The 20,218-nt window shown below is 37.8% G+C and overlaps 1 protein-coding gene across 4 annotated transcripts in view; it reads left to right on the forward strand.

The window, feature by feature from the left end:
* LOC149046111 (uncharacterized) overlaps positions 1–20,218 on the forward strand; it is a 21,433-nt gene continuing 1,215 nt past the window's right edge. The window contains exons 1-27 of one of the 4 annotated variants that reach the window (XM_089206536.1): positions 1–109; positions 378–473; positions 3,442–3,835; positions 4,471–4,868; positions 5,403–5,528; positions 6,021–6,426; positions 6,919–7,310; positions 7,662–7,787; positions 8,112–8,535; positions 8,851–9,248; positions 9,665–9,793; positions 10,027–10,200; positions 10,862–11,047; positions 11,163–11,345; positions 11,712–11,960; positions 12,290–12,484; positions 12,870–13,055; positions 13,666–13,857; positions 14,580–14,828; positions 15,174–15,350; positions 15,647–15,850; positions 16,107–16,346; positions 16,719–16,955; positions 17,570–17,761; positions 18,087–18,566; positions 18,911–19,183; positions 19,324–19,453. In XM_089206536.1, coding sequence (XP_089062662.1) covers positions 398–473; positions 3,442–3,835; positions 4,471–4,868; positions 5,403–5,528; positions 6,021–6,426; positions 6,919–7,310; positions 7,662–7,787; positions 8,112–8,535; positions 8,851–9,248; positions 9,665–9,793; positions 10,027–10,200; positions 10,862–11,047; positions 11,163–11,345; positions 11,712–11,960; positions 12,290–12,484; positions 12,870–13,055; positions 13,666–13,857; positions 14,580–14,828; positions 15,174–15,350; positions 15,647–15,850; positions 16,107–16,346; positions 16,719–16,955; positions 17,570–17,761; positions 18,087–18,566; positions 18,911–19,183; positions 19,324–19,453 — 6,416 coding nt within the window. In that variant the 5' untranslated portion in view covers positions 1–109; positions 378–397. Of the gene's footprint in view, positions 207–377; positions 474–3,441; positions 3,836–4,470; positions 4,869–5,402; positions 5,529–6,020; positions 6,427–6,918; positions 7,311–7,661; positions 7,788–8,111; positions 8,536–8,850; positions 9,249–9,664; positions 9,794–10,026; positions 10,201–10,861; positions 11,048–11,162; positions 11,346–11,711; positions 11,961–12,289; positions 12,485–12,869; positions 13,056–13,665; positions 13,858–14,579; positions 14,829–15,173; positions 15,351–15,646; positions 15,851–16,106; positions 16,347–16,718; positions 16,956–17,569; positions 17,762–18,086; positions 18,567–18,910; positions 19,184–19,323; positions 19,454–20,218 lie in introns of all 4 variants that reach the window. The other 3 variants (XM_089206538.1, XM_089206539.1, XM_089206537.1) reach the window with 3 other exon arrangements.

The following is a 20,218-nucleotide window of genomic DNA, read 5'->3' on the forward strand; positions in this document are numbered from 1 at the left end:
TATTTACTCTTTTTTTATTTATTTCTTCATTAACAATTAGCTATTCGGCTCGGACGAATGTAGGAGACCGTCATCAGAATTTGCAGACACTGGTTACTTTATAATTCAAGTAAGTAACTTGGCATCTTTGAAAGAAGAGTGTGATCCAGCTTCTTAAAGTTTAGGCCTCTATGCCGTTCCCAGGAGCATCACGTATGTTATAAACTGTAAGTGTCTTCACCCGAACTCGAATTTCGCATGCGAAAAAACGTTTGTTGCTTCGTTCGTTCAGTTGGTATCTTAATTTTTGAAAGGGCGATGATTAAAACTTTGCGTTTATTACTATTGACAAATGTACTTGTGAACATCTCCGTTTTATATTACTATTTTTATTTCAGCTGAACAGGGAATCATAATTATGAGAGTGATCTGGTGGATTCTCACCTTTTCGTCGTGGGCTTTGATTCACAAGAAAAGTGTTGAAGTAGTTGGAGGTAAAATTCTGATTTTTATTATAAATACATCTTATCGCAGGGTTTTCAAATGAGTTACAGTTTTGGGATCTTACTTGTCCACGCTGTTGAAACTTTTCAGGCCAATAGTGGTCATTTCAATATATTGAAAGGAGATTTTGCACACCTCAGCCCCATTGAAAGGCAGATGGGTAATTAATCTTGATAATGACAGTCTTTGACGTGGGTGGTATGCAAGTGATCATAGAAACCGGAACCGAAAGAAAATTCCTTTGTTTCTCTGAAACACTCGACGCTTAAGCTTCTCAAAAAATAAAGCTAAAATTTAAATTGCGTACTAAGCCTAGTCCGTTTCATTGCTTTTTCTATTAATTGTGTACATCGCCAAAACCTTATTTTTTTATTTAGCAAGTGCTGGGCAGTGGAAGAGAAAGGAACGGTAGAGGTGTCGATTTGAATTGGTTTGCTTTATTTTGGCGCACTTATTAAGTTTTAAGCTTTGCTTAAGTCATCAAAAAATATTTGTTGAAGGTACTCATCAAACAGTAGGTTAGTGAGCGCTTGTAGCCTTACGGGGAGCTATGTAAGGTGGTGTTTAAATTCTGAATGCTAATTCGAGCGCGCGCGATTACTTGAATCCTTGGTTTTCCAAATCGTGTTTAATTTGAGGTCCAACGACGTTATAAAGGATCTCTCAAACAGAGTTGAAATATCTCAAATTTAGAAAGATAGGAGTTAGTGATGATTTGTGTATTTCAGTATAAACTGAAGAGATTTCTAGAATGAACTGTAGTTATATGCCTCATCAAACGCGACGTAAATGAGTCTTTAGTCTCGCAATACTTTTATTTGTTTGAATTACAAATGATTAAAGGTTACTTTCATCTAAATTATCTTCAAAGAACAATAACGTCATTAGAAAACAGTGATTTGAAGGTTAAAACATTGCCAAGAACATTGTGGCACAAGCCCAGTGAAGTTCTTAAGATCGATAGAAAGAAAAAAGCAGAGCAACAGAGGTAATCATGATAAGACATACAATTTAAGAAGGCTTTTTGTCTTAGAATCACACATTTAATGCTTTATTGAGCCGGCATCTAAATTGACATTTGCATTTACAGTTGCGTGATATAGCATCCATTTTGCATCTTTGGTATCTAATAACAAATGTTTATTGTTGTGTTTCAAAGGGAGATTCAGTATATTTCTCTCAATTAAGTAGGTGTGTCTTGTTTCTTTCAAGCAGTGCTAGGTTTTTCAATATCTTTTCTATCGATTTTTCCCTTCTGTTTTCATCATATATATGACCCGGCCTTATTGCGTCGATGATATTAAAACGTACTAAAGCTTTGTTTTATCCCCAATTACGATTATCATTTTCTTGAAAGGTTTTCAATTAAACACTAACCATCGTCGACAACGATTCTCGTTTAATCCAAAAAAGGCTCAATCATTGATTATGTAGCTTAGTTAGTATGACAAAATTTGCAGGAACTTTCTTTCAAGTATAACTTAAGCGTTTCCTTCACGAAGATCAATATTCATAAGCAATAAGAAGACTTTAATTTAGCCTTTTGCTTTTTTTGGATTGTAGAACTACCAAAAAACATACCTAATCCAGATAAGCCGAGTACCTTAGAAAAGTGGTAAGAACGGCATAAATTTATTAAAATCGCCGATGAAACAACACGGAAAACTTCAAAGCTGTGAAACAAAAACCAAATAAATAGATCAAAACTGATCGACGGCTGAAGTTCGACAGATTGACGCTCATTTGTTCACATAGGTGGAAAATTCTAGTGGCCAGTATAATGAAATAAGATAATAAAAGCATAAGGAAACGCGCTTGTGCTAATAACAAATATCAAGCAGGCAAAGTTGCCTGCTGTGAAAAATATCAAGTGAAAAAGCAAGTATAATGAAAAGGCGCTGGATTTCTTTCTTACGTCACTTCCTTTGAAAATCAGAAAAGTATTCCGAAATCACTTCACGAGAACATACAACTAAGAGAAGAAAAAAAAAAGGGCAAAAACGTTTCTTTTCATTAACTTCAGAGAGAAGATGCAGCCATTAAAAACATTACTCTTTACGCTTTATATTTGGATGGTTTTTGTTAGCTCTGACAAAGTCCATCGTAATAAATTTATGAATATGAAATTTTGTCGCAACGTCCCTAACTTAACATTTATTTACTTATAACCTTGATAGAAAAGAAAATGTTATATGGTAAAATAGTCTTCTTAGCTCACACTTTTCGCCATTTTCAATGAATTTTAGTCAAACACTTCCACTCCTAATTTACCTGTTGATGTTTTAAATCAAATGATTTATGACATTGGTAACAGTATTGCCATCGACTGTTCCTGGAACAATACAAAATTCTGCTGCGATACTATTTAACAGTCTACCTCAAGACATTAAAAATTGTATAGAACTCAAAGTATTCGACAGTAAATGCAGAAATCATTTTATGACATTGGCAACAAGTGGTTCCTAGTCCTACTTATATATCCTGCACATACTTTATGTCTCATGCCAGTATTACTTTCATACACGCGTATCTATATTATCCATAAATTTTACATCATCAACAATATTCAATTTTATATATACCACCCATAGCTTATGTACATTATTTATATACTATTTAAGTAATTATACATCTTTTTGCACTTTATTTTATCCATATGTTTATTTCAACATTATATTATTTTATTATAGTAAACTAGTACAGAAGAGCCACCATGTGGAGTACTAATAAACCATTATTTATTTATTTATTTTATTTAATCAAATTAGCACCTGAATAATTTATTGATTACGTAATAGTGCGATATGTACGACATATTTTTCTCACAACGGAATGACTTGCGACACAACTCATATACGACAACTGTTTTCACCTTTTGAAGCAATGTCTTCCATGCTTCAAGCTGATCGCTCAAAAACCAAAATTTTTTGAAACAAACTTTTGACTCTCTATTTTTAGCTACCCTATGTACTCCTCCATGTCTACTGGTGGCCAACACTTCCGACATAATTGCAGTGGACTACAGAGCTGCAGTCGTCAACTCTGTTGTTTCTAGTCTTTCGAGAACTGTGGCTATAGATGTCCATTTCAGTCTGGGCTACATATTTTGGAGTGACGTAACAGAACATAACATTAAACGTCTCCACATTCAGTCCAACAGCATCAAAACAACTATTAGTGGTATTGGTGTTTGTGATGGATTAGCAGTGGAATGGAGGAGTTCGAAACTGTACTGGTCTGATACAACTTATGATAGGATATCAATATCAGACCTAGATGGTAATAATCAGCGTACGATTGTCTCTTCTGAACTTGAAGAGCCTAGAGCAATAGCTTTGGATCTTGACAATAGGTAAGTTTAGCAAGACTCAGGAGAGGATTCAGTTCCTTTATAAGCTAAGTTAAATAATTCATCTTAATTCTGTTATCAAATTCATTCAACTGGTGTTCCTTGGACGCGTTAGGACATCTTTAAGTTATATTACTATAATTCTTTTAAAATATTGATTGTTTTGAGTGACGTGAGCACTTTTACAGTATATGCAGCGTTTAATTGCACGTGAGTTGCGTACTGACCCACAGCCACGCACACATGATATTTGAAATATTCACAACTAAAAGTTAGTCAAAAGTTATTTTTGCTTTGGATTCTCTTTCTAAATATGATTTCCAGACTTTCTCTAAACAACGCACAATCGATTAGTGTCCCACAGCAGACGATTTCCACTAGGCATACTCTTCAAACGCTCAGGTAGAGAGGGTGACCTTAGACCCGAGAGAAAGCCGCTGTCGTCTGAAAGTGACTTTTTGCTGACTACTTTCGAGAAAATGTTTTCCTGGATTATCATACTGTGCGAACAGTTATTATTATCTTACATGTAACAGTCATGTCTCCTCTTTGAGATGGCTACATTATTGCTAACAGAGAAAGATTTTAAATATTTAAGACGGAGTGACAGAAGTCTCCCAATTTTCAAAATCTGACAGATTAATGTTCTGGACTGATTGGGGAAGTTCCCCAAAAATTGAAAGAGCATCATTAAGTGGAAGTCAAAGACTCGCTATTGTAACATCCAACATTCAATGGCCTAATGGTATTGACCTTGACGAAGGAAACAGACGGATCTACTGGGTGGATGCTAAATTAGACAAAGTTGAATCAGTCGATTACAACGGCAACAATAGAACGGTTATTTTGCATTATATTGGCTTACATCCCTTTGGTGTGGCGCTGGTTCCCCCGTTCTTATTTTTCACCGACTGGACCACGCTTAAAGAGTTCCACCAACTAGATGCCATTACTGGAGAAGTCCTTCGTAGCTACAGCATCAATGGTGGGAGGCCTATGGGTATTGTGCCCTACGACAGCACACGACAACCCTCAGGTATTTCATACCTTGCGTAGCGTAGCCAATTATGCCATACCAACGGAGGTGTTTTATAGGATGCATCAAGGATCATGTTTAGGTACAGTTTTCGATGAGGGCAAAGGAAAATTTCGTTCAGTCGAGTAAGCAACAAATTTTTGTAAGTACAAGCATATCGCGCAGTAGGCCACTGAAGGTATGTTATGCATGAAAATACCCTAAGGGCGAAAACATATTATTGAATTTAGTCAATATTGGCTTTGGGTATTTACCTGATCGTGAAAGAAACTAGTACGAATTTTCAAGGGCAAACAGCACGTTAGGTTAACGTAGGTACTCACAATCTCTCGATCAATGACCTATCCACTATTGGAAACAAAAGAATCACGTTCCTGGGACATTGTTTTCATAATCGAAGCTAATGTGTTACTTAAGTTGCACATACGTTTTAGTTATCATCATCATTATTATTATTGTTATCATTATTATTGATTAAGGTTTAAAAAATATGTATTGATGCATTTTATTTTTGCTGCTTGTCTAATTTTCAAGGTGTAAGTGCCTGTGCTGCAGCAAATGGAGGATGTAGTCATTTTTGTGTCCCGAAAACGTCTGGATATGAATGTGTTTGTCCTACTGGATTGACAGTGAAGAAAGATGGGAAGACATGTGAAGACAGTAAGGACATTCACTTTTTATCGTTCCATACTATACTGGATCCTGATTCATCGGTGAATGTCTTGGTTAGGAAACGTGTACTCCATCAAGTAAAAGCAGAGCTAAAAGTTTCTTTACTGATTAAAATGCAAATGCATTTTTACATTCTAAGAAGTAACCAGGTCATCCTATCTGTTTTCTGTTATTCCGATAAAGCAATCAAAAACAAAGTTTAATGTTTTCTCACTGTGGTTGAGCAGCGGTTATTGAATATACAAGCTAACTTCAATTTTTTATTTTATTTTATTATTTTTACACAATTTTACTCACAGCAAATACAATGTTCTCATTCAAATTACTTCCTCTTTCTTGCTCTGTTTGCTGCTATTAACTGTGCGCTGCCAGAAACTTAAACGTGGGCTCCCATGTTAATTTTTTTTCCAGTATTCTGCACGGTAGAGATTGTTTCCCATGCTCTTGATTAAGTGTTTTCCTTTTTAACTATCATTGCAGAAGTGAAAAACTTTCTTCTTTTTGCTGATGCCGATGCCAACACGACGAATATAATTTCACTGGACGTTAGCTATTACGTTGATCAAATTTTGTTCATACACCTTGGAAAACAGCGTCCTGTTGCATTAGACTTTGATTCACTCGAGGATCGTGTGTACTGGTCTGACACTGCTCAAGGTCTCATCATCAGTGCATTTTTCAATGTAACAGGCGTGAAGATTCTGTTTCGTAGTAATGTCCTGAGCCCTGAAGGGTTAGTCATTAGTCATGTGTCACGAACCATTTATTGGACTGATACAGGAACGGACAGGATCGAAGTAGGTAGCCTTGATGGTGCAAGAAGGAAACTACTTATCAAAGATGGACTTGACGAGCCCAGAGCGATAATACTCAATGAGAGAAATGGGTAAGTCAAGATGCAGAATATTATTATATGTTGTTAAAGCGTTACAAATTGGTTGTGCTCGCAAAGATGAACACAAAGGTGAAATAAAAAATTAAAAGTAAGCAATGAAGCTCAAATTTGTTCAAGCGTTTCAAAGAGTCTAGAGGATAAAATTTGCACACCCCACTAACATTGCACGAATGAATTAAGAACATTCTTACTAAACCAATCGGACAGTTTACCAACAAACCCGCCTGAAAAAAAGACCGTCTGAACTTTCATAATTAATTTGTTTCAGTCGATGCAATCGATTAATGCTCAAACCACTGTTCTAGCTAAATATTGTACATAGGTACCACAAACTACTACCTTCGTGTCGAAATACACAAAGCTATGATTATATGATTATAATTTAATCTAGTCTTTGATCTATTTCCATTTACTATTTACGCATTCATTTACTAACTTTTTTTATTTTACTATTCATTACTTGCCCTTTATCTGATTCTTTAGGACACTGTATTGGACTGACTGGGGTGCCAATCCGAAAATAGAGAGAGCTGGAATGGATGGCTCAGGACGACGATCGATTGTGACCGGAAGTTTAGTCTGGCCAAACGGACTTACTGTCGACTATACTACAAACCGTCTGTTTTGGGCTGATGCTAAACTGGACACTATAGAGATGTCCGACCTTGATGGAGGAAACAGACAGGTTATATTATCATCTGCAGCTGATATCCATCCATTTGGCCTAGCCTTGTACCAAAACGTGTTATACTGGACTGACTGGGGCAAACAGAGCATTTTAAGTCTGAACCTGACCAATAGTAGCCAGCAGGTTGTGGTTACAGGCCTTCTAAAACCCATGGATATTCATGTGTTTGATTCGTCTTTTGACTTAGGTACAAAGTGGTTCTATCTCTTCTTTTTTTTGGGGGGGGGGGGCTGCTGCTAGGAGAAAAAAAATCTACATTTGTGAAAGAGTTATGCGAATTGCATAAAAAAATCTCTGTTTAATAATTTTTTGTTATATTAAGAATAAACAGGTGGACGAACATGCAGGCAAGCAATGGCAACAGCCTCAAGTATCTCCCACATTGTTTGAAGCTGTAAACGATAGTGTTATGATTTTATGGACCAATACTAACATCACTGAAACGGTGTTTGCTAAGGATACCAAGTAGGAAATGGAATATTCCCGAAGATAGTTGATTTCCACATAGCTAATACCACATTTTAATTTTATTGGAAAGGTTCACATACTTGTGCTCAAAACAATGGATTCTGCAGTGATTTTTGTCTTCTGAGGCCAGAAGGATATCAATGCGCATGTCCAACTGGAATGGTGCTCAAGCCTGATAGGAAAAGCTGTGACTACGGTGAGAACCCTTATTAGTTTATATATAAACCTCTCTGTTACACAGTCCAACAATACAACTTAGTACATAGTTGATTGGACCTCCTAATTCCAAGAAGCATGACGTAAACTACCAGTTCATCCGTCTTTTCTGTTCAAAATGGATTGTTCTTTCCCTACAGAAAGAGAGAGAAGAAGACGGAGGAATAGGCGGAATTATCAAATTTGAACTTTTTCCTTTTTAATAAAAGGGTAAACCGCACAGGGTTTCACACCCCATAGTCCTTCCATATTAAAAAAATGTTTTGAAAACCTGTTCTTTCATATGATGACATTCCATCTCTAGATTTGTTCCGTACGACAAGCTCTGAAAAATTTCTGATTTTTGCCGAAGCCGACTCCGGGGAAATATACAAGATTCCTCTCTCGGTTCCGCAGAAACCTTGTTACCCACTCAAAATCATCGAAAACATCTCCAGACCAATAGCTGTGGACTACGACCTCGTTGAAGATAAAATTTACTGGACCGATGTGACCTTAAAACTTGTGGCAAGAGCATTTCCTAATGGATCTTCCGTAGAAATTATTGCCCATATTAACGTGGATACACCTGATGGACTAGCCGTGGACTTTGTTGGGAGGAATCTTTATTGGACTGATGCTGGAACAAGTAAAATTGAAGTTGCCAGTTTGGATGGTTCGGTTAGGATGGGTCTTATTACATCAAGTATAGATAAGCCAAGAGCAATAGTGCTCGATATTCAAGAAAGGTAATAAATCTTGGAAACTAAAAGTGCGATGTTTTATTATTACCAAGCTTTCGATTGTGTCGCTGCGTAATTTTCTTGCCTTTAGAAAGCGCTGAATAATTGCTCTACGAAGTAATCATACGCCATGACTTTTGCTTGACTTTTGCTTGTAAAGTTTTTTGATTGAGTGAAATTTGAAGCACTCAAACTGAATTTTTCTGTGATGCGCATTGTATGCATTACGAAACAAATATTTACTTTTTTTCTTGTTCAAAAGCAGATACAATGCATTTTCGCATAAAACCTTACCGAAAGATATTGCTGTGATTTTTTTAGGAAGATGTATTGGAGTGATTGGGGAACCTTTCCAAAGATTGAACGAGCAAACATGGACGGTTCTGACAGAACAGTTCTTGTTAGTTCTGGACTCGTTTGGGTGAACTCACTCGCACTGGATTTTCAAAACAGACTTCTGTACTGGTGTGACGCGAAACTTGATAAGATCGAAAGGGTGGATCTCCAAGGGAATAACCGCTTAGTTGTATTGGATTTATCACCCAGTAACTTACACCCATTTGGATTGGCTCTGGCTGATCATGTTCTTTACTGGTCTGATTGGAACTACCAGAGCGTTCACACGTACAACATGACGTCCAATGTGAGTGACGTGTTGGTTCATGGTATGGGAAGACCAATGGAGTTGCATATTCACAACCAAATGGATATCTACAACAGTAACTATGATTTTTTAATTATTAATTTATTTTTTGACGAAAGAAGAAAAGTTTCTCAGGTCTTTTTATTTTCAAGATAAGTCGAGAATACACACCTTAAACATGAACCAACACCAACTTGCCATAAATGAGTGCTGTAAAGTTTCACTTGAAGATTTTTTACACAGTTACCTCTATCAGAAACTGTACCAGCACATGCTTAAGCTTATTTTTGCCATTGCACATGAGGAAAATAACTACATAGAGAAATCTCGTATAATCGAGTCCCCTAAAATGAAATTTCATTTATATGAATGTGCCAGTCCTTTTTTCACGCTCTTTTTTTTAAGCATACATGTGTCGGCTGCTTTTCAAAATGTAGTATTATACGACTGTCTTCCCTTCATATCGAGCAAGAATCTCTTCCATTTCATAAGGATCAACCAGCTGCTCTCAATTGAATGGAGGATGCAGTCACATCTGTCTCCCAAATCCAAACGGGCATCGATGTTTTTGTCCTGAAGGAGTGCAGCTTAAGAGTCACGATGCCTTTACTTGCCAAGGAGGTACATGTATATATATTTTTTCTAATTGAGAGTCATTTATCAAATATATAAATGTATATTCGCCTTACACGACTTTGATTCACTTTGCGCTCAACCCCAATGACACCTGTCTCTCACATTATTCTCACCCTAAACGCCATTTCCTAACTTTATCATATACTTCTGACTATACTTATACCGTGAAACTAAGGTGTGTTCATTCAGTTGTTTGTTATTTTTTTTCCATCAAATAGTAAATCGTTGTCAGCAGCTATTTGCACCAAACCACGGAAATATGGAGCCATGTTCCAATCTGCCGAGGAAAACGTGTCAATTCTCCTGCGACAGAGGATATAACTTGGTTGGATCATCTACACGAACATGTAATGATGACGGAACATGGACTGGGACCCAGACTCAATGTAATCGTGAGTATAACACTTTAATCGTTCCCGATATACTAACAATGAAGTTATCAAATGGAAAATTAGCCAACATTTTTTATAACTGCTGAAGCTGCAAATTTGTAGGCGATATGGCTCTTACTAAATTAGAGGAGGAAGGCAAAAAATTTCCCTACCAGTGGGCTTTGCAAAACTCGCTTACCTGAGTTTCAGAAGCACACAGTTCATCCGCGCATGGACGATCAACAGGTTTAGGTAAAGTAAATTGCTGTTTTTGTCAAGTCTTTGCTTTTCTTTCTCTTTGGTCTCTTTTTGCCCTGAAACTACCTGAGACGTTATCAACAGAGGAACTCATTGACTTTTGGTACAGATAAAAGATTCATAAAACAAAAAAACAGACGGAGGGAAAAAGAAACTAATGGACCGATCGAACGATCGACTGACTGATCCAACGACTGTCTCACTGACCACTCGACTAAATTATATGTAGACTGGCCGGAATTAAACTGAATTAAAGGGATAAACAGACTGGGAGACTGATAACAAGACCTGCAAACAGAAGGGAAGAAATCTGTCCATACGAAGACCGCAAGGATGCTATCCATGTTAGCACAGTACTATATGCACGCGCATTTTACAAATGGTTAGAGTGCTATTAACAGATAACTTGACATCTCTCTCCTAGCTGTCCCTTGTACAGCTTTGCTAGCCCCTTTGAATGGAATTCGGCAAGGTTGCACAGGCACGGATAAGGAATATTACAACACCGTCTGTCTGTTCTCCTGTAATATTGGGTTCAAACCGATCGGTTCTTCGTCAAGAAAATGTACAGAAAATGGAACTTGGAGTGGTCAATCTTTTGTCTGTCAAGGTAAAAATAAAATGTATTCTGCAGCTGTTGCTTGCCGTACAATTTAAGCTCTTTATCAACGTAAATTACTCCACAGTTAAAGCCTAATAACCTAATTTTTGGTTTCTTTTGAAAGTCGTAACGTGCCCGCCTCTAACAACTCCGCCAAAAGCGGTACACCTCAATGCTTCCTGCGGCAATACATATAGATCAGACTGCAAGTTTGGTTGTGAAAGTGGCTATGGAGATCCCAGTGGAAATGTAACTCGAAGATGCTTGCATACCGGGAATTGGAGCACAAATACTATCAACTGCACAGGTAGAGAAGCATTAACACGTCTTATGAATTAGGTCAATTCGTGAAGTACTGATTCCAGCCCGTGCTTTTATGAGCCTAGGCCCAGATGAGGCTTTGTAGAGGAGACATTGATAATTCGCTGTAGGTTTCTATCAGCTGGAGCAAAGGAATGTTGTTAAGAAATACCTTATTTCCAAATATTTTACCCAAAAACAAAAACTTTAAATCATAAATATCCGGGGTGATGAATTTTGTGCATGTTTATAGTATTAGCTTTAAACTAAATTGTTACACCAGCTGCATTTTGACCCCAATAATTAATAATTCTACATGCTCTTTCTCTTTCCTAAAACTGGCGACCTAATCTCATATTCAAATGTATTTCAGATATTCTTCCCCCGTCATTCGGAGCTACTTGTCCACAAGGTCCGTTGTTGGTATATGCAGAACAAGGAAGGTTTTCGGCCGATGTGAATTGGACCGAGCCGGTCGCTATCGACAACTCAGGAGTTGTAGCAGTGACATCAAATTACCAACCTCCTCGAAGATTCAATCAAGGCACGCACCTGATCACATACTCTGCGAAGGACCAATCAGGAAAAAGGACTATATGCAGTTTTACGATTAAAGTGATAGGTATGAAATGTTTTACGCTCTTTTCTTGTAGATCCATTAGATACTTTTCGTGTCGTTATCATCGTGAGATGATTGGCATGTTATAATACAATGTATTACCATAGAAAAACATTTTTCTTCGTACGTCACTCATCAAATAACTACTTGGCAATTCTCCTCGTTTTAACTTTTCTTTGATTGGCTTTATCAGTCCCTTTCCCATTTATCTAACTATGATATGTAAATACCATTTTTGTTTGTTAATTATTTATCTCAAAACTGGCTCGTTTTTTCTCCTAGTAATACTGCTCCGCAACCAATATGCTCTCTTTTACATATTCTGTCATTAGTTATCAACTGCACGGCGCTGACAGTGAACTCAGGAGATGTGCTGCGCATGAGCAGCTGCGGCAGTCATTATGGAGCAAAATGTAACTTTTCTTGCTCTAGTGGATATCGTTTGAATGGTTCGTCAACAGTCCAGTGTGTTTCTCTCGGTAACGGACCTCCAGGGTTCTGGGACAGCCCTATACCGACATGTGAAGGTAAAAAGATGGGAAGAAAGTTAGAAATTAATGTTTTAAGCCCTTAAGTAAACAAAAGCGTTCCCGCCCAAGCTTGACTGATTCCAAAGATATGTGATTTCTAGTAGTAGGTAACTGAGGGTGCCTGTGACTTTCATGATTGAGTCTTATGGTGTTTATCTTGCCACTGTATTACAACATTGTGGAAATATGGATATCTTTTATTTTTCTCTCTTCTTTTCTTTGTTTGAATGTTTTTTGTTGTTGTTGTTGCTTTGTTTTCTCCTTTTTTATTTTGTTTCGTTTTGTTTTTTTGTTTTGTCTTGTCTTAACTTTTCTCATTTTTTATTCCTACTTATTTCTAATTCATCCTCCCGTATACCTCATCTTACCCGTTTTTTTCCAGTTATTAAATGTTCATCTCTTCCCATCCCATTAAATGGATTTAAAGTTGGCTGTCTTGGCAACATTTCTGAGCCGTATGATTCACGATGTAGCTTCTCTTGTAACGTTGGGTATAATCTCTATGGTTCATCTAACCGACGTTGTCTGCATAACGGCACTTGGAGTGGAGAAACAACTTCCTGTCAAGGTCAGAGGAAGCTACTTGAGAGTACATGCAGGGCTAACTGTGGGTTGGATCTCTAGAGATATTCGTCGTCATTGCTCAATGCTCATGCGACAGTTTGGGAATTTCACTTGTTCAACTAAAGGATTCATTGTTATGCTAGAATTTTGGGACTGTACATCACTGAAACCAGAATTTACCTGAAAAAAAAACACTTGTGAATAAATATCTAAATAAAAAATACATGTATTATTACTAGAAAACTCTAGACCTTGAGGTGAACAAAGCTCTGTTTAGGTATAATAGATATATCATGCCAAAAATTGTTCTTTAATGCATTAACCAGTGATCGTTTCGTAACGGACCGGAGAGAATCCACCATTTCCATAATCTATAAAGGCCCTATTGGTAGACAGGTCTCCGCAGTCCATTCTGAGGAGGGGTATTAGGTGCTCATGCTAAGGAGGTTAACTTAGAGTTTCACTTAAGGAAGTTGCTCGTTGACGAAAGTTTGGGGAAAGGAGTTAAATAGAACAGTTATTATTAATAGTTTACATAAAAGTCTGCCAGCGATGACGACAGCAATAACAACACCTATGGACTCAAATTGAATAACTTCACTTTTCTTACACAGAGATTAAATGTGGACCCCTCGTTCCTCCAACGAACGGAATCGTTTCGCCACTGTCATGCCTTTTGAGCAGCAATTTCAGCCGGACTTGCAAATTTGCTTGTCAAACACCCGGATACGTTCTCGATGGGACTGCGTCACGAGTATGCACTATCAGTGGAAAATGGAGTGGGTCAAACGATACCTGGTGCAGAGGTAAGCCTATAAATGAAATTAAAGGCCACCATTGAATCCAAGTCTTCCATAACAAAAAACACGCAAACAAACATTCTGAGCACTTGGCACCCTTTTTTCCCCTCTCAGTCTTGGTCTCGAAAATACCTCGTCTAGATTGCCAACTGACAATATTGGAAAGGTTGAGAGGGAAAAGGAAATATTCTTCCAAAGAGGATGCCCAGCTAATCACGTCTAACAGTGTAGCTGATAGTTTCTTTTCATGGTGTTAGTTATTGCTAAAATGTTTCGGTGGAGAGCAAAGAGAAATTGAATGGGAAAGAGAAATTGAATGGGAAATTCCAGCACAAGATTGAATATTTCTTAATCCTCTTGCAGCAGTTAAAGAAGAGAGAGAAAATAATATAAATTTACAGATAGAATAAAAAAATTCTCCCCATAATATTGCTTACAATTTCTATACGCTTGCTCTCGCTGTCTGAATGGAATTCAGTTTCAACCAGACAAATGATCGTCGGGGAATGTGATGTCCCATGAAAAGGATATCGTAAAATATTCTCTGACGACAAGGGATGATGTGTAAAATGATGAGTTTGATGGGATTCATTTCCTTTCACCAGTAGTAGTCTGCATTCCTCGAATATCAACTTTTTTAAAGAATGAATTAAGGATGTTTCCGGCAAATTGGCTATTCCAGTAATTATCTTTTTATTTCCTCTTAGCTGTTTCTCCTTACTTTGCAGACAAAACTCCTCCCTCTTTTAATAACACATGTCCCGGTAACATGGTGGTCTATACCCCCGAGTGTTCATCCACTGCTCTTGTCAACTGGAGTGAGCCAACTGCTTCCGATAATTCTGGTCATTCAACGATCGACTACCCTCTAATTCGACCTCCGATTGACCTGATTATTGGCCTGCACAATATACTGTACTCAGCGTTCGACAGTAGTGGAAACAGAGTCAACTGCACCTTCATTGTCCAAATTGCAAGTATGTTCCTTGTTTTATAGCAGTGATCTTTTAAAAAAATGAGCAGTAATTGCTTTCAACCATCTGGGGGCGACAGATGCGATGGATGTTCTTTGAACAGGAATTGAAAAAATTAATATTATTGTATTCGAAGCCCCATCTCTGCTTAGTTTTGCTTTAATTACCCCGCCATAAAGAAATCAATTCCGAAGAGTAAGAAAAGTTGCTTCTAATGTAAAACTAAGCGGGCGAAATACTTCTCGTCCATAAAAAAATTTTAAAAAGCTTAATGCACTAAATGCAGCGGTGTGTGAATCTATTGATGGATTCTAAGTGGTGGTAACTGATAGCATATCTCACTCACAGGAAAAACGTGCGTGACACTCCAACCCCCAATCAATGGAAAAGTAGCTTTCTCGTGTGGTTATTCATTTGGTTCCGAGGCTACTCTCACTTGTAACAAAGGATTTCGAATTGTCGGGTCTCGTCAGCGCTCTTGCAGAGAAGATGGACTGTGGTCTGGCGACATGACAATATGCAAAAGTAAGCTACTCCGAATCGAATTTAGTTTTCGTTTTCTTATTTCTAAAAGAGAAATTGAAACCCCGGCTGTATGAATAAAGCTGGTAAAACTTCTTTTAAATGTCTCGGGAATTACACACTGAGGATTGTGAGGTAGAAGCATTCTCCGTGGAGGTAATTTAAATCAAAACTGGAGGTTAGAATAAAAACATCTACCTGTTACATATTCTAAACCAATGTCTGGCATTCAAAAATAGTTAATAAGTAACACAGCCTACAACGCCTTCTAACAAAGGTTACATGGTTGTTTCCCGTAGTGGTCAAGTGCCCAGCGATTGCCCCTCCGCCTCAGGGAAATGTTGTTCCAAGTTCATGTACGTCAGTTTCTGGCGTATACTATGAAACACATTGCTTGTTTATGTGTAATGATACGGCTGGTTATCGCCTGGAGGGAGTAAGAAATGTGTCCTGCCTTGAAAGTGGATTGTGGAGTGCAAATATTAACAAGACGATCTGCAAAGGTACAGTATACTGATTATGATACATTTATCGAAGAATTTTAATCTGCAAGCATTTCACGGTGTTCCTGAAAGAAAAGAGATGGCTTAGAAGCCCTAAGCATATGCTCGTAATAAACAGAAAGGTGATTCGGTCATATGGGATCTACTTTAGCAAAAGCCATTTTTTGAACCTCACTCGAATAAAAAAAATATACATAGATCAGAACAATGATATCTCAATTTTATTTCCTATTAAACATGCAATTTTTTTTTACAGATATACAGCCACCTAGCATTCAATGCCCAAGCGACATGGAGATGCCCACTGAAACTGGTCAGTCATATCGTAAAGTGACTTGGAAAGTACCGGTTCCCTTTGACAACTCCAAAGAGCAGCCAATCCTAAGCGGTTTGTTGCCCCCACAAAAGCTGAATGTTGGCAGGAATTACATTAACTACTCAGCAACTGATTCTTCTGGACTTAAATCGTTCTGTAGATTTTTAATCAATGTTAAAGGTAAGCACTGTTCATGCTATCGTATATGAGTCTAGAAGTATTTTCAAGCTTTGAAAGCTCGTAGTTGTAAATTGAACAGTTTTCGTATTGATTGAGAGCCTCTGCGCTAATGTGACACATTTTCCAATCTAGATAACCAAATTTTAGGGTTTTCGGCAAGTGATCAAAAACCCGACCTTTCAGACGCAAATAATCAAAACAGGAATTTTACGAACGGGAGAAATAAAATCCAGCAGCATATTAGACACAGCTCATCATGCTGCCTTGGAACATTTTTGCTTTCAGGATTATTACCCTCTCAACGACACGAATGGGCGTTTACAACAATTAACTTGAGTGCGGTCTTACTTTCTTCTCTCGTTTAATAAACAGATCAAGAGTCGCCTAGGATTTCATCCTGCCCCAAAGGCATCCATATTACCTCTGCAAAGAAATGGACTCAGGTGTTTCTCCCTGCTGTGGTTATCACAGATAATGTTGGTGTCTACAGGTTCATGACAAGTAGACCAAATGGAAGTGACTTCACCTGGGGAAAGCACAACATAACATACACTGCATTAGATGCTGCAGGAAATTCGGCCACCTGCAAGTTCCGTGTTGTAATTACAGGTATGTAAGAGTTACACGGCAGATACAGCCTTCCCTTTCTTCTAGTATAGGCGGTCATTGGCGTAATAAGTGACTACCTAATTAAGGTCCTCTAAATGCTGTCATGAAACTTATAATGATACCTTACAGACTCGAAGTTATATTTGAGATCATATTCACGAGCGACTGTCTTCAGGAGGCAGTATACGCCACATATCATAAGTGTTACTTCCGGTGAAACTGTCCTGGAGGGATATTGACAAACCTAAAGGGAATACCTTTTCATGATGCCAATCATATAGAGATATTTCACTTTTATGAAACACTCATATCAGTAAAAACTTTATGCATGGCATAAAACTCTTGGTATCTTTGACATATCTGCGATTGATAAAGCGAAGTTTTGGTAGTGAGACCTGTTAGATTTAAAATGGCCGGGTTCAGACTTTGCCTTCCTACCTTGCCGGCTTTTTTCGCTGGGAGAGTGTTAGTTTTAAGCCACCCTAATAACAGTGAAAGTAAATAAAAACCAGCTTTGAAAGTGCAAACCATAAAATCAGCGAGAGAAATCTGTTTACGTTCACTCTTACGTCTTTTGCCGTTACCTTTAACATCTTCCCTTCTCTTGTGGAAAGATCAAGGATGTCCTGAGCTACGTTCGCCATTAAATGGAGCTAAAGCATGTGACCTGTGGCTGGACGCCGGAAAGATGTGCACACTACATTGTAATAATGGATATGACTTTGCTCGAAAGCCACCATCGTTCTATATGTGCGGTATTGCAACCAGGAAATGGTTACCTAACGACGAAGTGCCAGACTGTTCAAGTATGGTTATCTCTTTGTTTTGACATTAGTGTAAAATTGCTAAATTTGATTGGTAATCTAGGTTCAGTAAAGGACCGGTCGTGATCTATCACCTCAGGAGGGAAGAGAGTCTTGATAAAATGTGACTTCCCCCCCCCTCCCCCTCTTCCCTACCATAAGACTATGTAAGACTATGTGATATCCTTATAACCCTTAATTGGCAGTTAATTTGTCGTCAGTTCTCGATAGTCCCCCTTTTATACTCTGTTGGCGACGACTGACTCCCCCTTCGTTTCCCCGTGATCCCCTCGAAATCTTAATAGTCTCAACTAATTTTTTTTTTCAGAAACGCGCCAGGCAAAAACTTTGCTCAACATCCAGCTTTACTATTTATCCGATCATTGTAGCGAGGAAATTTATTCCCAAGTCGAAAGCAACTTCATTGCTCTTTACTTAAACGTTTTGGGTCCTCTGATTGGCTGTGGTTCGGCGGAAGAATGCGAAATCGGGCGTGTGCAGGTGGAATGTGGAGACCAAACTGGAATACTTCGAAAAAGAGACGTAGAAGAAAAGAGAAAAGAATCACAAGTTTCTCTAAAGGTGCGATTTTCTTTGAAGGTTCCACTGCCTAGCAATACCTCACTGGAAGCAGTCAACGAGACTGCCGAGGAAATTTCAAAAGGAATTCTTAGAGTCTTCAACGATACAAATCTCAATTTGAACGTCAGTGGAATTGTTTTAGAGTATGACACTTCAAAACTACCACAACTTCGATTCGAGCGTCTTCTTTGCGATGAAGGGCAGGTTCTGAAGGGGACCAGATGTGGTAAGAAACTTTCACAATTTCCATGTCAGTTTGATAACTTGTACACGAAACATCTAACATCAAAATGTACCATGTTAAGCATCAGTGACTACGGGTAAGGTTCATATTGAAAAACTTATTTGAATCAGAAAAAAATGAAGAAAATTAGAACAATAACAGCAACAATTTAATGATTACAACGCAACAGCAGAGAGGAAGTTTTAAGATTGAAATAATGTCATTGCTGAGAGTGTCGCTTATGGCGAGCGCCACATGATAAAACAAAATGCTAATTATTTGATGCTAACTAAAGCCATACCTACCAACTCTCCTTTCTAAGCTTTTGTAAATTTGTTTTGTTTTAGTAAACTGTCCCGTTGGCTACTTTTTTAACATCACTGACTGTGAGGCATGCCCAGTTGACCAGTACCAAGATGAAGAGGCTCAGTCATTCTGCTTTGATTGCCCAACTGGGACATCGACGGTCGGAGGAAGGGGAGCCAAACGAAGCGAAAACTGTGAAGGTCACAAAAATTATTTATGTTTTTATTTGTTTGTTTGGGTCGACGGACTTCACCGCAGTATCTGGAAAAGGGGGCTCACTTTTGCTGTATTTACTGTCTGGCTGGGTGCTCTAGGTATTCCAGCTTGCTTAGGCGAACGATTCAATGACTTATACAGTTTTTGTAGCTAAATTAGCTGCTTTCAAAAGTGTTAACATTGATATATACAAGATTATCATTTGATTCTTTTATTCTTTATGTTTATTTCCTTGCAGCAAACACAACAAAAATTTCCAACACAAAAAAAAGCTTTCCAGCAATCTTCGTTTCCCTCGTTGTGGTTGGATTCCTGATATTCATCTCGCTAATTTTGATCTGCATCTTCTATAAAAAGAAATACTGCGTGTAAGTTTGCAGCATTTATTGCATAGTATTAAATCATTAACAAATTGATAGTTGAAGAGTGTAATATGTTATCTTCATGTTCATATCATGTGCATGTAAATCGGCAAAATTAGGATAATTTTCACTCGTGTTACACGACAATGCACTCATTTTCAGCCAATCAGAGGCGTGTAATTTTTTCATTGCTTAGAAAAACCAAAGCGACATTCCTACACTGTCGGAAAGAAAATGAAACCTTCCTTCCGTTGTATTTCTTCTTAACTTTTTGGATTTTGATGACGAGCTGTTTTATCTTCGATAACGTTTCTTGTTCAACTGTTTTTTTCTTTTAGTTTCTTGAACTTACCTCTCACCAAACAACAACAGCAACAACGACGACACAAAGCCTTTAACATTAGCAATGCACAATTTCGAAAGCACCTCTATAACGAACTTGAGGACTAATACATATTATCGTCATCATTATTACTATTATTATCATTTTTATCATTTTCATGTATCTTACAGGATAGTGATATGCTCAAATAGGGGTTAAAAGTTTTTTAACTTAAGTAAGGAGCCGTGTGGGAGGGTTCAGAGCTAACTAAGCTTTTATCAGAATTCATTTTCCGTCCATAGACAATTTATATTCACGAATTTTGCTTCATCTTTGTTGTCACTTGAGAACTTCCCTTCACCTAGAGAATACGGAAGCGATCATCGCATCCCAGTTATAAACACTACTTAAGCAGTGATGAAAATAAGGACTGAAAAAAACCAAGTTTC

This window comes from Pocillopora damicornis, chromosome 5 (assembly GCF_964200805.1).
Source record: "Pocillopora damicornis chromosome 5, jaPocDami1.2, whole genome shotgun sequence".
Lineage (NCBI taxonomy): Eukaryota > Metazoa > Cnidaria > Anthozoa > Scleractinia > Pocilloporidae > Pocillopora > Pocillopora damicornis.